At 53.4% G+C, this 11361-nt stretch overlaps 4 protein-coding genes across 4 annotated transcripts, besides 5 other annotated features; all 4 read right to left on the minus strand.

Annotated features, from left to right (window-relative positions):
- Positions 1 to 2335: a sequence feature (heterozygous, Esmeraldo-like haplotype).
- Positions 1943 to 1966: a microsatellite.
- Tc00.1047053507071.10 (trans-sialidase, putative) lies at positions 2094 to 4784 on the minus strand (the record flags this gene model as incomplete). Its single annotated transcript, XM_816040.1, has 1 exon — positions 2094 to 4784. One exon carries the CDS (start codon positions 4782 to 4784, stop codon positions 2094 to 2096), a length of 2691 nt encoding a protein of 896 aa, XP_821133.1.
- Positions 2336 to 11361: part of a sequence feature (areas not merged during assembly with more than two copies in the genome that could not be assigned to a particular haplotype) that runs on past the window's edge.
- On the minus strand, positions 5983 to 6975 carry Tc00.1047053507071.20 (mucin-associated surface protein (MASP), putative; the record flags this gene model as incomplete). The annotated part of the gene is made up of 1 exon (XM_816041.1): positions 5983 to 6975. One exon carries the CDS (start codon positions 6973 to 6975, stop codon positions 5983 to 5985), a length of 993 nt encoding a protein of 330 aa, XP_821134.1.
- Positions 7149 to 7243: a sequence feature (A-rich).
- Positions 7514 to 8095, minus strand: Tc00.1047053507071.34 (mucin TcMUCII, putative; the record flags this gene model as incomplete). Its single annotated transcript, XM_816063.1, has 1 exon — positions 7514 to 8095. The coding sequence occupies one exon, from the start codon at positions 8093 to 8095 to the stop codon at positions 7514 to 7516; it is 582 nt and encodes a 193-aa protein (XP_821156.1).
- Positions 7626 to 7730: a microsatellite.
- Tc00.1047053507071.50 (uncharacterized protein) lies at positions 9627 to 10019 on the minus strand (the record flags this gene model as incomplete). The annotated part of the gene is made up of 1 exon (XM_816042.1): positions 9627 to 10019. One exon carries the CDS (start codon positions 10017 to 10019, stop codon positions 9627 to 9629), a length of 393 nt encoding a protein of 130 aa, XP_821135.1.

The following is an 11361-nucleotide window of genomic DNA, read 5'->3' on the forward strand; positions in this document are numbered from 1 at the left end:
AGTTGCCAAACCTCGTGGCTCTGGATTATCGCTAGCCGAACTCAGTGACTCTGGCGGAACTCGTGTCTGTCCAGTGATGGCTGTGCCTGCTTCCTTTGGCAACGAAGGTCCCGGACTTCTCAAACCCTCCTCGCTGTCTCGCCCACTCTCTGTCTGTGGCACACCGGTCTCCCCACCATATGGCTGTAATGCACCAGGCATGTTTCTTGTAGGATCCGGTTTCCCTAGCTCGGGGCAGGGAGGAATGCTGTTATCGTTATTATCGTCTCCTGTCACCGTCACGCACACGGACGAGCAGCCGCAGCACAAGAGCGCAAGGACCAACACGGCGCCGCACCGTCACCATCGCAGTCATCATCGCCCGTAGTGGAGTCGCCGGTGTCAGTCAGCTGATCGGTGAGACGGAAAGAAAAAGAATGGAACGAGAGGGAGAGGGACGGAGCACAGCGGATACAGCGAGAGAGCGCAGACAACATGAGGAGAGGGCAGCAGGCCCAGCCGCACAGTCCACACACCACGAGACGGCATCCACGCAAGGAAGGCACACAACGCCAGCAGCCACCCACCATGCAGAAGGAAAAGACATCCACCACCATCTCCCCCAGCTCATTCCCGCAGCCCCAGGGAAATGGCCAAAACCCGCGGCCACCACACAACGCACACGGAGCAAGCGAGCCCTCATCCACCCATCACGCGGCACAATATTTCCTGCCATCCCGCCATCAATGGGACACGGAGCCCAACTCAGCGCAGTCACACGCGGTGCATCACACCCACAGGAAAATAGACTCGGGCTGCGCTCCCTCTCTCCCTCTCCCCCTCCTCCTCATGGCCACGGAAGAAGACAACAGCCGCCACACGCAGCTGCCAGCATGCACTACAAAAGGTGCATTCATATCCACTGCAATGTGCATCTTGTGTGTGTGTGGTTGTGTGTGCCTGCAGTAACACAAAGCAAAGAAGTGGAAAAGAGGGAGCAGAGTATGTGGAGGGACGCACAAAATGTACAGCGGAGACGCATAACGGAAACAACAACAAGAAGACCGCTCAAACTCATGACTGCACTGCAGCCCAAGCAGCGGCAATTCACACAATATTTATTGAAAACAAAAAAACGTCCCCTTCGTCTTACGTAAACCCCATCACACAAAATAATTATAAATGAAAAGAAATCGTCCATTACTGCTCCACACAAATTAAAATAAGAAAAAAATCGCCTGGCAGCCGTGTGGCCACACCAAACTGTCTGTATTTATTTTGCCCGCAAAAGAAAATTAAAAAGATGGTTGCGTGTGCTTCAACCGTCCGACCCTCCGTGTGTCCGCACATCGTTTATATTTCATGGGGTCATCTGCGTGTTGCTGCTCCCCTCAGCCCTCTCATCGGCGCGTGAGTGCGGCCCGCAGAGCACAGTCACTCGTGTGTGTGGGGACTGAGAGAAGCACGCAGACATGACGGCAGTCGCGTCACTCCATCGGGGGAGTGAGCGCAGCAAAAGAAAAAGAAATCATCGGAGGGGAGAGAAATGCTCACGAGGCCGACACCGAAGGGTACGCCACCGCACGAAATAAACACGCAAAGCAGAGCAAATCCTTAAAGAAAAACACGGCGGCAGGGTGTGGCTGTGTGTGTGGCGCTGCGGGTGTCTGCCCGCCCTCGCCGCAAAGAAAACAAAACAAGAGGGAAGAAATGTGTGCTCCGCCCCACAGGCCCTCGTCGCACGCCCACACGTCACGGCTCCCTCAGCGCGCCGTTCGTCGCGGCCCCTCCTCATGCGTGCAGCAGGCGAGGCGCACAGGGCCGTCGTCATGAGCGTGTCGGTGGGTGTGCGAGTGGAGCAGTTGGGCGGGAAACACACGGCACCCCTCACAGGAAGAGTGCAGCAACAAACAATTAAAGGAGGGAAGAGTAGAAAAGAAAAAAATCCATAGTGATTGCCCCCAAAAGAAAAAAAAAAAAAAAAAAATGGGGATATAAAAACGCACAGCAAAGCAAACAGGGAATTAAAAAAAGTTATTAAAGAAGATAAATTAATTACCGTGTGTGTCGGTGCAGGGAGGTCGCAAGTGTTCCACGCGGCAGCCAGTCACTCCTCACAGAGCCGCAAACCCCCACAGTCCCAACAGAAGCAGCAGCGGCAGCAGTCCGCTCCCGCACACAGTGCCGGCATCGGTGTTATTCCCCTGCGACAAATTTCCGAGACTGCTGCTGAGTGCCGCAGCCTTTACTTCCCTGCCCTGTGCATGGATTCCCTCCTCCTGCGCATCCGTTCCTCCTTCTCTTTTCTCCATCGTTGGCTCGCCATCAGCAGTAGAACCGCCACCCACAGTTTGAGTTCCATCGGAAGATGTTCCTGACTCCACCTGCACTACGGAGTCCTTTTCTGCTGATGGAATACTGACAGTGGACACCGCTGATGCGGATGCACCGCCACTGTCCGCATCTTTACTTTTCTTCAACGAGTCCTGTTCATTCTGCTTTTGCCCGCCAAGAATAGACGGAGTTCCGGCTTCCGGCGTAGCTTGTTTACTTGCCACTGGTGGAGTATCCCCATTCACTGTTTCTGTACCTCTTGCTTTTGGAATAGAAAGTTTTGTGTTAAGCGCAGTGATCTCATCGTCATTCAACGGGCGGTTGTACAGCAGGACGTTCGTCACCGTCACTGACACGTCTTGATTCCCTGAGACACCTTTTTCGCCTCCATTCCCTCCAATGTAGAAATGCGAGATCTCGTTCGATCCCGTGGTTTCCAATTTACATTGTTCATCCCCACCCACAGGCTGACCATCGACGTACGCAGAGCCTTGGCTGCCGTTCCGTAGCAAAATTACCACGTTGTGTGTTGTATCCGTCGCCAAAATGTGGCCTTGATCCTCAGGGTTTTCGACATCGCACAGCACTCGCCACTTCTTTCCGCTGTCGTACGACAGTTCAAAAGTTTTTTTTCCTCCTTCACGGCTCGGACGCACACCCATCACAGGGACGCTGCCACTCTCCGGCACACCGTTGATGGACACCGTCGCCACAAGAGTGAAGTTGTAGTTCGCAAAGTGGTACAGCTGATTCTCCTCCTGACTGCCAACGGGCCACTCCGCCCACGCTCCATGGAACTTCACACCATCGGAAGTCTTTGTTGCCCTTGTATCCTCTGTATTCTTTGCAGCCCCATCTTTCTTCTTCACTGTGGCGTTCACCCCGAGGTACTCGTCCCTCCATGTGTCATTAGAAAAGTTGCCGGACAGAAAGCCAACCAGCCCATTTGTCGGCATGGCAGTGCCAGATGAGGTATCCTTCTCAGCACTTGAAGTGGTGCACAGCTTGGAGACAGTTTCGTCCACTTTCTTCCACGTCGCCAGCACATCCTTCACCCGCTGCAGCTGCTCAGTCAGAAGCACAGAGACCATACCGGGTGATGGTTTCCCACCGCTATTCTTCTCGTACAGTGCAATCAACTTCTCATCATTATTATCAGTTTTACCACTTCTGTACAACAGGGAGCTGGCGGCAGCGTCATCATCGGATACCGGCCCAATATCAACAATGTGCGTGTTGTCCGTCAGCCAAAGATGGAGTTCACTCTTTCCATTGCCCGCTTCTTTTTTATCAGCCTTCTCGGAATACACCGGCAGAGTGACGAGCATCACATTTCTCTTATTTTCATCACCGTCAATCGTCGCTGTGATGAACCCGCTTCTAACGCCCTTCTCATTTCCCTGTTTGTTGCTCCACACGCACGAGAGTGTCCCGAGTGCCTCCGTCCACGACTCCCCCTTGTCAGCGGACTCGTACACCCTGCGGCGGCCATCATCACACACAGTCATCATGATGAGTTTTTTGTCCTTCCACTCCACGACGGAGGGATCACTGCAGCCACCGTCAGACATCCCCTTCGAGAGCTTCCAACTCCCAGCAGTATCCTTCAGGGTGTACATGATCAACGATACGGTCTTTTCTTCCTTTTCTGTGTCAGTTTCCTTCTGCTTTTTCTTGGCTTCCACTGGGAATACGAGCGTATCGTCCTCCGTGTGAACACCAGATCCACCGCTGCCAAACATTGACGTCAACGATTTGTGCTCTGTGTCAAAAAGACGTCGCGGGTGAAATTTAGGATCTTCCCAGTTAATTTGCTCGTTACTTTCAACACCACTAACGTTCCCTTTCGCCAGCAATAGCCCCGAGTCATCCGCTCCACTCTCCCGAGCATCAGCGGCATCTGTCCGGCTGTATTTTCCAACAAGCATATAAATGTCATTTCCCTTCACGACTGTTGTTGGTCGGCTCACATCAACTTTCTCCTTTTTTTCGGAAACGCCTTCCTCTAGTACTTTTGTCTTCGTGTTGGCATCCTTCAGAACTTCCTCCTTTCCGACAACACTTCCTTGTTTGATAATTTGGGAAGCAATGCCAGTAAAGCTGTTGGTTTCACCGTTCTTCTTGCACTGCGCTTCGGCAACGGCAAACACTTTCCCGTTCATCTCAACCAGGCTGGGAGCACGGAGCGAACTCACCATTTCTTCATCCTTCTTATCTCTCCAAACAAAACTTTTACTCTTTGAAGGTTCCGAATCTGACAACTCCTTCTCATTGGATGCAGTCCCACCAGTGTTGCAGCACATCATCATAAAAAAGAGGAGGATCACCGCGGAGGTAAACACACGCCGCGACATGTTGGGCCTCTGCGGCTCACTCTCTCTTCCTCCCCTCCTCCTCCCGCTGGATCCGGTCACGCAGCGACGGTTGTGTGTGCGGGGTGCCATGACACCTGCAGCAACACGTGAGAGCATTTAAATATGTGTGTGGGCGGTGTGTGTGCTGTTGGTCCTTCCAGAGCCTTCGAATTTCACAGTAGCGATTAGCGCTTGGTATCAACTTCCTTTCCTCCTTTGTGTGTGAGAAAGAGAGAGAAGAGGAAAAGGGAGTGAAACAGTGAGCACCGCCATCCATCCACAGTGAGTGGCATCATCATCCCCACCGCAGTCACTCCCAACAACAACAACTCACGCACACAGACACACGGAATGAGACGGAAGAACAGTGCACCGATAACAAACAGCGAATGCCACCAGCAGTAAAAGCCACGGCGGGTGCTTCTGCCACGCGTCAGCACACACAGAGCAACGCCCACATGCACTGCCGCCAGTCTTTTTACTGTTGTCTCTCCCCGCACCCTCCATCGCACATCGCCCCGCACAGCCGGAGAATCCTTCGTCGGTGCATGAACAGCGGGAGAAACACGTCGGCACGTGCAGCTGCTGGGTGAGAATCGGCACTCCTCCCAGGCACCTTTAATGCCACACCACTTTAGTCAACTGCATCACGCCACGAAAATCATGCCCTTAGCACAGAAACAAAACAAATCCCGAACTCAAACTCCTTTCAAGGGTCACAGAAAAATCGTGTGCGTGCGTCCTCAGCGCTCACGCCGCTCCTTAACGTGTGCAACACGGCATGTGTGTGAGTGATTGGCAGCTCCTATACTTGCAGAGCAGCTGTGCGCCACAAGACAATCTGAAGAAAGCAACGGCAGAGAGAGGCAGATAGCACACACGCAAATTACTCATATCATCACACACACACACACGCAGCCGCGGAATGGGTGCACCCAACCACAAAATCAAAAAGGAAAACAAAAAAAAAAGCCGAAGCGTGGGACGACCAGCGTACACACACTCTCATTACTCCCGTAAAGCAAAACACACACACAGAGGGAGAGAGAGAGAGAGGTCGCCCACTCAATGCAATAAAAACAAAACAGAAACAGTTACGGTGCTCCGCCCATGCAGCCAGGCAGGACGGCAGCGGTGCGTGTCGTGCAAAAGAGAGCACCAACGGGCCTGCATGGGTGTGCATGCATATATACAATGGGCACATTATTGTGTGCCTCGTGGGGTGAGGTGAGGGCGAGAGTCCATGCAAGGGGACACACACAGAGAGAAGGACGAGTGTGTGTGCGGGCGGTGCATGGCTCTCCCACACTCACTCTCACGCGGCCACCACCGCAGCCGCAGCCGCACACGCAACAACAAGAAGCAGAAGAGGGGAGGTGGCTTTGACGCCGTCACTGTCGCCAGTCGTCGCCGTTGTGGTTTTTATACCCGCAACTTGGAGCGTTCTTTCCTTCGGTTTATTATTTTTATCTTCGTCTTGCTTTTCTTCTGTCCCGGCAACATCGGGTTCCGGTGTATTGTTCGGAGTATCTTCTCCAGTGCCCTTGTCCGTTTCGTTATCACCATTATCGCTGGCAACCGTGGGTGTTGGTGTGGTTGGTTCGGCTTGACTGTTAGATGGTTCATCCTGCTCGGTGTCTGTGACTGTGTCAGTGTCCCCCTCTTCCGAATCGTTTATTGGCCCCGTGCTCAATGAGCCTTCCTCTGAATTTGGCACCGGCACTTCCTCTTCGTTGGCGGGTTGCCCTTTCAGTGGCGGTGATGGTGATACGTTTGTTGGGTTTGCTGGTGAATTCGTCAAAGGCGTTCTTGCTAGTGGTGTCGGTGCCTCTTCCGGTGGCGCTTTCGGTGCCTCTTCCGATTGTTTTCTCAATTCTTTTTCTTTGTCTTTCGGTGCTTCTGGAACTGATACTTTCACTAAAGTTACCGCAGCAGGCGACAGGTTGGTTTGTGGTTTTGGGCAATCAGCAACATCATCTGGTTTTCCAGCGTACTCTTTGCAGATACCCTCAACATTAGGGTCTTTATTTTCCATGACAGTCTTACCGTAAAAACTGCTGCAAAGCTCCCTCATCGCATCACGCACACAGCAATTCACGGCTAACCCCTTCAAATCCTCATTCTCATACGGATTTTCCACCTTGCATTCGTTCCTAAAGAGTTCATGCCAATTTAGGAACAAATACTCAGGCCAAACACTTTGGGCACGGGTAGCATCAGGCGCCGTCGACACCACCGTCGCAGCACCGCACCACAGCACGCAGAGGGCACACACCAGCAGCACACGGCCAGTCATCATCATCGCCATCACTCCTGTCAGTTGCGTGCAGCCTTCAGCACAAACTAACAACACGTCAACGCAGAGTGAAAGCAAAAAGGAGAGACACGTCACAGTCAAAGCTGCCAGCAGAGGCAACACGCACTTCATGAAAAACATCAAGCCAATTAAAGTTTTAAAAGGCAAAATAACATGCACAAATTAAAAAAAAGACGCATAAAAAAACAAAATAAAAACAAACAAAAAGCAATAAAGTAAAACAGTAAAAACACAAAAGAAAAAAAGACAAAAACAAAGAGCTGCACAGTATGACTGCAGTGCGCATGCACCCATCCTCAACAGTGCATCGATGCAAACAGTCGTGTGCGTGTCGCGCTTGTAACTGTGCCTGGAATGCGTTCCACGTGACGGATGTGGGGAAGCAAAAAGCAGCACACAGCATGAAGCGAAAGCAAGCAAAGCAAAACACAATCATTATTTTATCCCATTATTTAGTACATCGGACCACAGCGGACATGCACATTTCCCCGCGGTTGAGTGCTGGCACGCACAGCCCGCACACACCTCTTTAGTTCACAGTGGTGTAAACCAGCGCGGATGCGGCGAGCAGCAGCGAGGCACACACCCACGCAGAGCTGCTGAGGCTGCCGTCAAATTCGCGAAGACGTGACGGTGCGCGGGTGGTCGTCGTGGTTGGCGCCTCTGTAGTCGTAGTGCTTGGTGCCTCTGTTGTGGTGGTGGTGGTCGTGGTTGGTGCATATGTTGTAGTCGTCGTCGTAGTCGTCTTGGCAAGATCTTCGGCTTCCTGATTTGCTTCTTCTGCGGATTGTCTTGTGCCGATTTCTGGTCCTGGTGTACCATCCGTACCATGATTTTGTAACGTGTTAGACACGCCAACTGATTCCGGACCTGCAGCAGTCGGGGCTGGTCCATCTACTGCAGTAATTTCCAGGTCCGCACCGGATCCATTACTTGGCGACCCTGGCTCACTTTTTCCTTGTGTTACTGTCACCGATGGAGAGGACTGTGGACTGGTGGCGACAGCAGCTTTGACTTCAGTATGCTCAGTAGACTCTGCCGCGCACACGGACGGGCAGCAGCACAGGCCAAGCACCAAAAGGGCGCACAGCAGACGGCACGTCATCATCATCGTGAGTGTGGTCGTTCAGTGATGTGGAGCTGATCTGCACAGTGAGGGACATGGAGAGCAACAGGGGAGACGAGAGGTGCGGCAGACACACACACAGAGGGCACACCACATGGGGAGAGGGCAGCAGCCAGGCATGCACCGTACGCCGCACAACACGCACGGCACACACTCCAATCCACGGCAACAGGCACACACACACAGCCCTGCCGCAACACCAACACACAGATGGAAGAGGGAGAAGCAAACAGGAGCGGCACACAAGGCTCCACCGCATGCACATACGGCGAGAGCGGTCCGTCGTGTCGGCACCCCTCACGGAGAGTACGCACACACACAAGAATAGGTGCAGCGCACACAGCAGCACAAAGGCAAAGTAACAATTAAAAAGGAGATCCCCGCACACCACGTGGTTTGTTGGTCGACGGGAATCGCAGCCAACATTCATCGCAAAGCAACTTGTTATCTTGTTTTTGCTGTATGCCGTCACAATAACAAGTGAGTAGCGCAAGAGCCATCCGTACAAAAGTGGCAAGCATTCCGTCCGAAACGTGCCGTCGTGCGGGCTGAGGCACTCCAAACACTCGCATTCCCAATTGCCAACGACGGGGCATTTCTGCAGTGGATGAAGCGAATTCTTTCGTGGTCCATCTCTAGTACCCGCATTTGTGCTTTCTGCGTGTTTTGCCTGCTGGCATGCTTGGCACTTTCTGTGGCGACCTGTGCGCGAGGCGCCTGTTAAGAAGACGCTGGCACCATTGCGGCATCCGCATCCGAGGCCTTCTCAAACTATCGGAACGCCAGGCTGAGCATGTCGGGCATGCGCCCTCATATTGTGGACGGGCAAGCGCTCTGCCGCAGGTTGGGCAGGAGAACCTCAATCCGCCGCTCGCTGGTCGGCAAGGATTTGCGGCGCTCACTTCGGGAAGAGGTTCTGGCGGAGGCAGCGGCGGGCCGGTCTCTTCAGTAAGAAAGGGCGGCGACACCAACACAGAGGGTTACTTTTGATACGAAGGGCGCGCGCAGGACTGTCGAGGAGTGGCCAGGGGTCGTGCCGTGCCTGCGCGCAGAGCCGCCACTCGGGGAACGATTTTCTGGTCGTGCCAGGAATAGAGTCCTCGCCACGCCGACAGGCGCCTCTCATGCGGTGCACGCGCCTTCCTTTTCTTCTGGGCATCCTTCTAGTACGGGTACCCGACTGCAGTAAAAAAGTCCACGTGCCAGATTGGGCTGTCCTCCTGCGGGAGGGATCGTGCAATCATGGCTTCTTCGTCAGTGGCCTCATTGCGTGGGATACCGCAGTGCAATGGAGAGATCATGAAGTCTACATAGTGACCTCGCTGTATCAAGGAGAGCAGCATAATCCAACTCTCTTCAGTGACGTAGCCTCGCATGGCCAGTGGGGCAGCGCGGAGTGCCTCAGTTGCCGACAGGGAGTCCGTTGCCACCAGGATTCGTGTGGGCGATTGGGATGTTTCCAGACAAAAGGTATGAGATGTCTAATGCCATTTTCAGTGGCAAGGCACTCTGCTCTCTATGAGCATGCGAGCCTGCCAGCTGCTGCACGATGGACCTCCACAGGGATATCATTTGTCGTGGTGGAGCCGTACAATAGTGCAGCGGATCCAGATGAGGGCTCAGCGAGAGATGAAGAAACGTCTGTCCATAATTCAAAATCATACGCTCCCAGAGAGGAGTAAATAGAATCAAGAGCCGTGCGCTTCACATCGTCAGAGGCGTCTTTTTCAAAGCGTGGCTGATTAAATTCCACTTTATTGCAACTCAGTGTCCCAGAGGAAATCACGATGTTGAATAGGAGGAGCACGATTGTGGTTGTGGGGTATCCCAATAATATTACATACGCGGCGCAATCCATTAATAACAGCATCTCTCGGAAGCGGGATCGATGTCGCCGCTTTTCATGCATGGACGGCGGAATGGCCTCCAATAAGATTGCGCCATGCACTTCCTCAATAAATCGGAGAAGTGTGAGGCGTTCGTGTTGTGTGGGTGCGCGGAACCCAATGTTCCTCTGCAGCGGTGCTGGATTGGCTGCCAGGTGGACAGAAGTATCTTTCTTTGATGCGCGTGGGCCGAGCGATGCAGTGCAGCTGTCGCGGTGCCGCACTTCCAGGCTGTGGAGGTGAATGGGGGCCGGACACGGTGCGATTGCCTCGCCGCGTGGTGTGCCGGGACGCACCAGCCTCTGCACCCAGCCGCAGCTGATGGCGGCGTGGCACGGTCCGCATCGCAGTCCAACTAAAGCATTGTTTTTTCATTTGCATTGTGGTGTGTGACGAAGGTGCGTAGGAGCTTCCCGATGTGGTTGGAGACTTGCGATTCTGAAGAATGCGTTGCAGTTGCACAGCGTCGTTTTGAGGAGAAGGTGAGTGCCTGCCGCATTAATCAACAAACAACATCTCTGATGACAGCAGGATGCACTGCGGTTACTCCTTTTTTTGCAAAGCGAATTTATTGGACGTCACATTTGATTGGCAGCTTTTGTGGGGAAGGTGGGAGGCTGAGGGCATGAGGACTGAATTCATTTGAGTGGCTGTGTTCCGTTGACTTGCAGCCAGTTGCGGCACTCTTTGGGGTTTGGCAGCTGTCTCTTTTGTTTACTTCCCACTGCTGCACGCGGATAACACTGATCCGAGGGACATTTGTCTGACCGCGTGTGAGCTGCTGCCGTGCGTGGTGCATGGACTATGTGATTGTGTGGGGAGGTGCATTGGGGTGACGATTACTTCTGTTTGGCGTGTCGCGGTGTGTCGGAATGATGTTCGGAAATCATGTGGGGGGGGTTTTTTGTGGTTTGTGTGTCGTCTCTGGTGGAGCCGACATGTGTGCGGGATTGCGGCATTGCTGGCTGACAGTTCCACGTCACTTTTCAGCATTCCTGGATGTGCTGAGGAATGACGGCTGGCGACCAGCGTGTTGGTGCTGCTGGTGGGAATAAGTGCATCGGGAATTGGCGGTTTTCTCTTTTCCGTGCTGGAGCCGATGAACTGGCACGAGGGCACCGGCTGCAGGCTGCCTGCCAGCACGTGTGAGCAGCGGATCCATGCACGCACCGACGCTCATCGCAAGAGCTTGTGCGATCACGGTGGCTTTTTGTGGCGTGCTTTTGTGGACGTCATTCCTTCGAAGAATGTGTGAAGCAAACGGCTGACTGCACACGAGGAAAATACGTCCGTGCACTGTGCCGTGTTTCGGCGTCGATGGCAGAGCGACAGGAGGCCCGTGCTGGCAACTGAGATGTTTGCGTC

Source organism: Trypanosoma cruzi, genomic scaffold (assembly GCF_000209065.1).
Source record: "Trypanosoma cruzi strain CL Brener 1047053516815 genomic scaffold, whole genome shotgun sequence".
NCBI lineage: Eukaryota > Euglenozoa > Kinetoplastea > Trypanosomatida > Trypanosomatidae > Trypanosoma > Trypanosoma cruzi.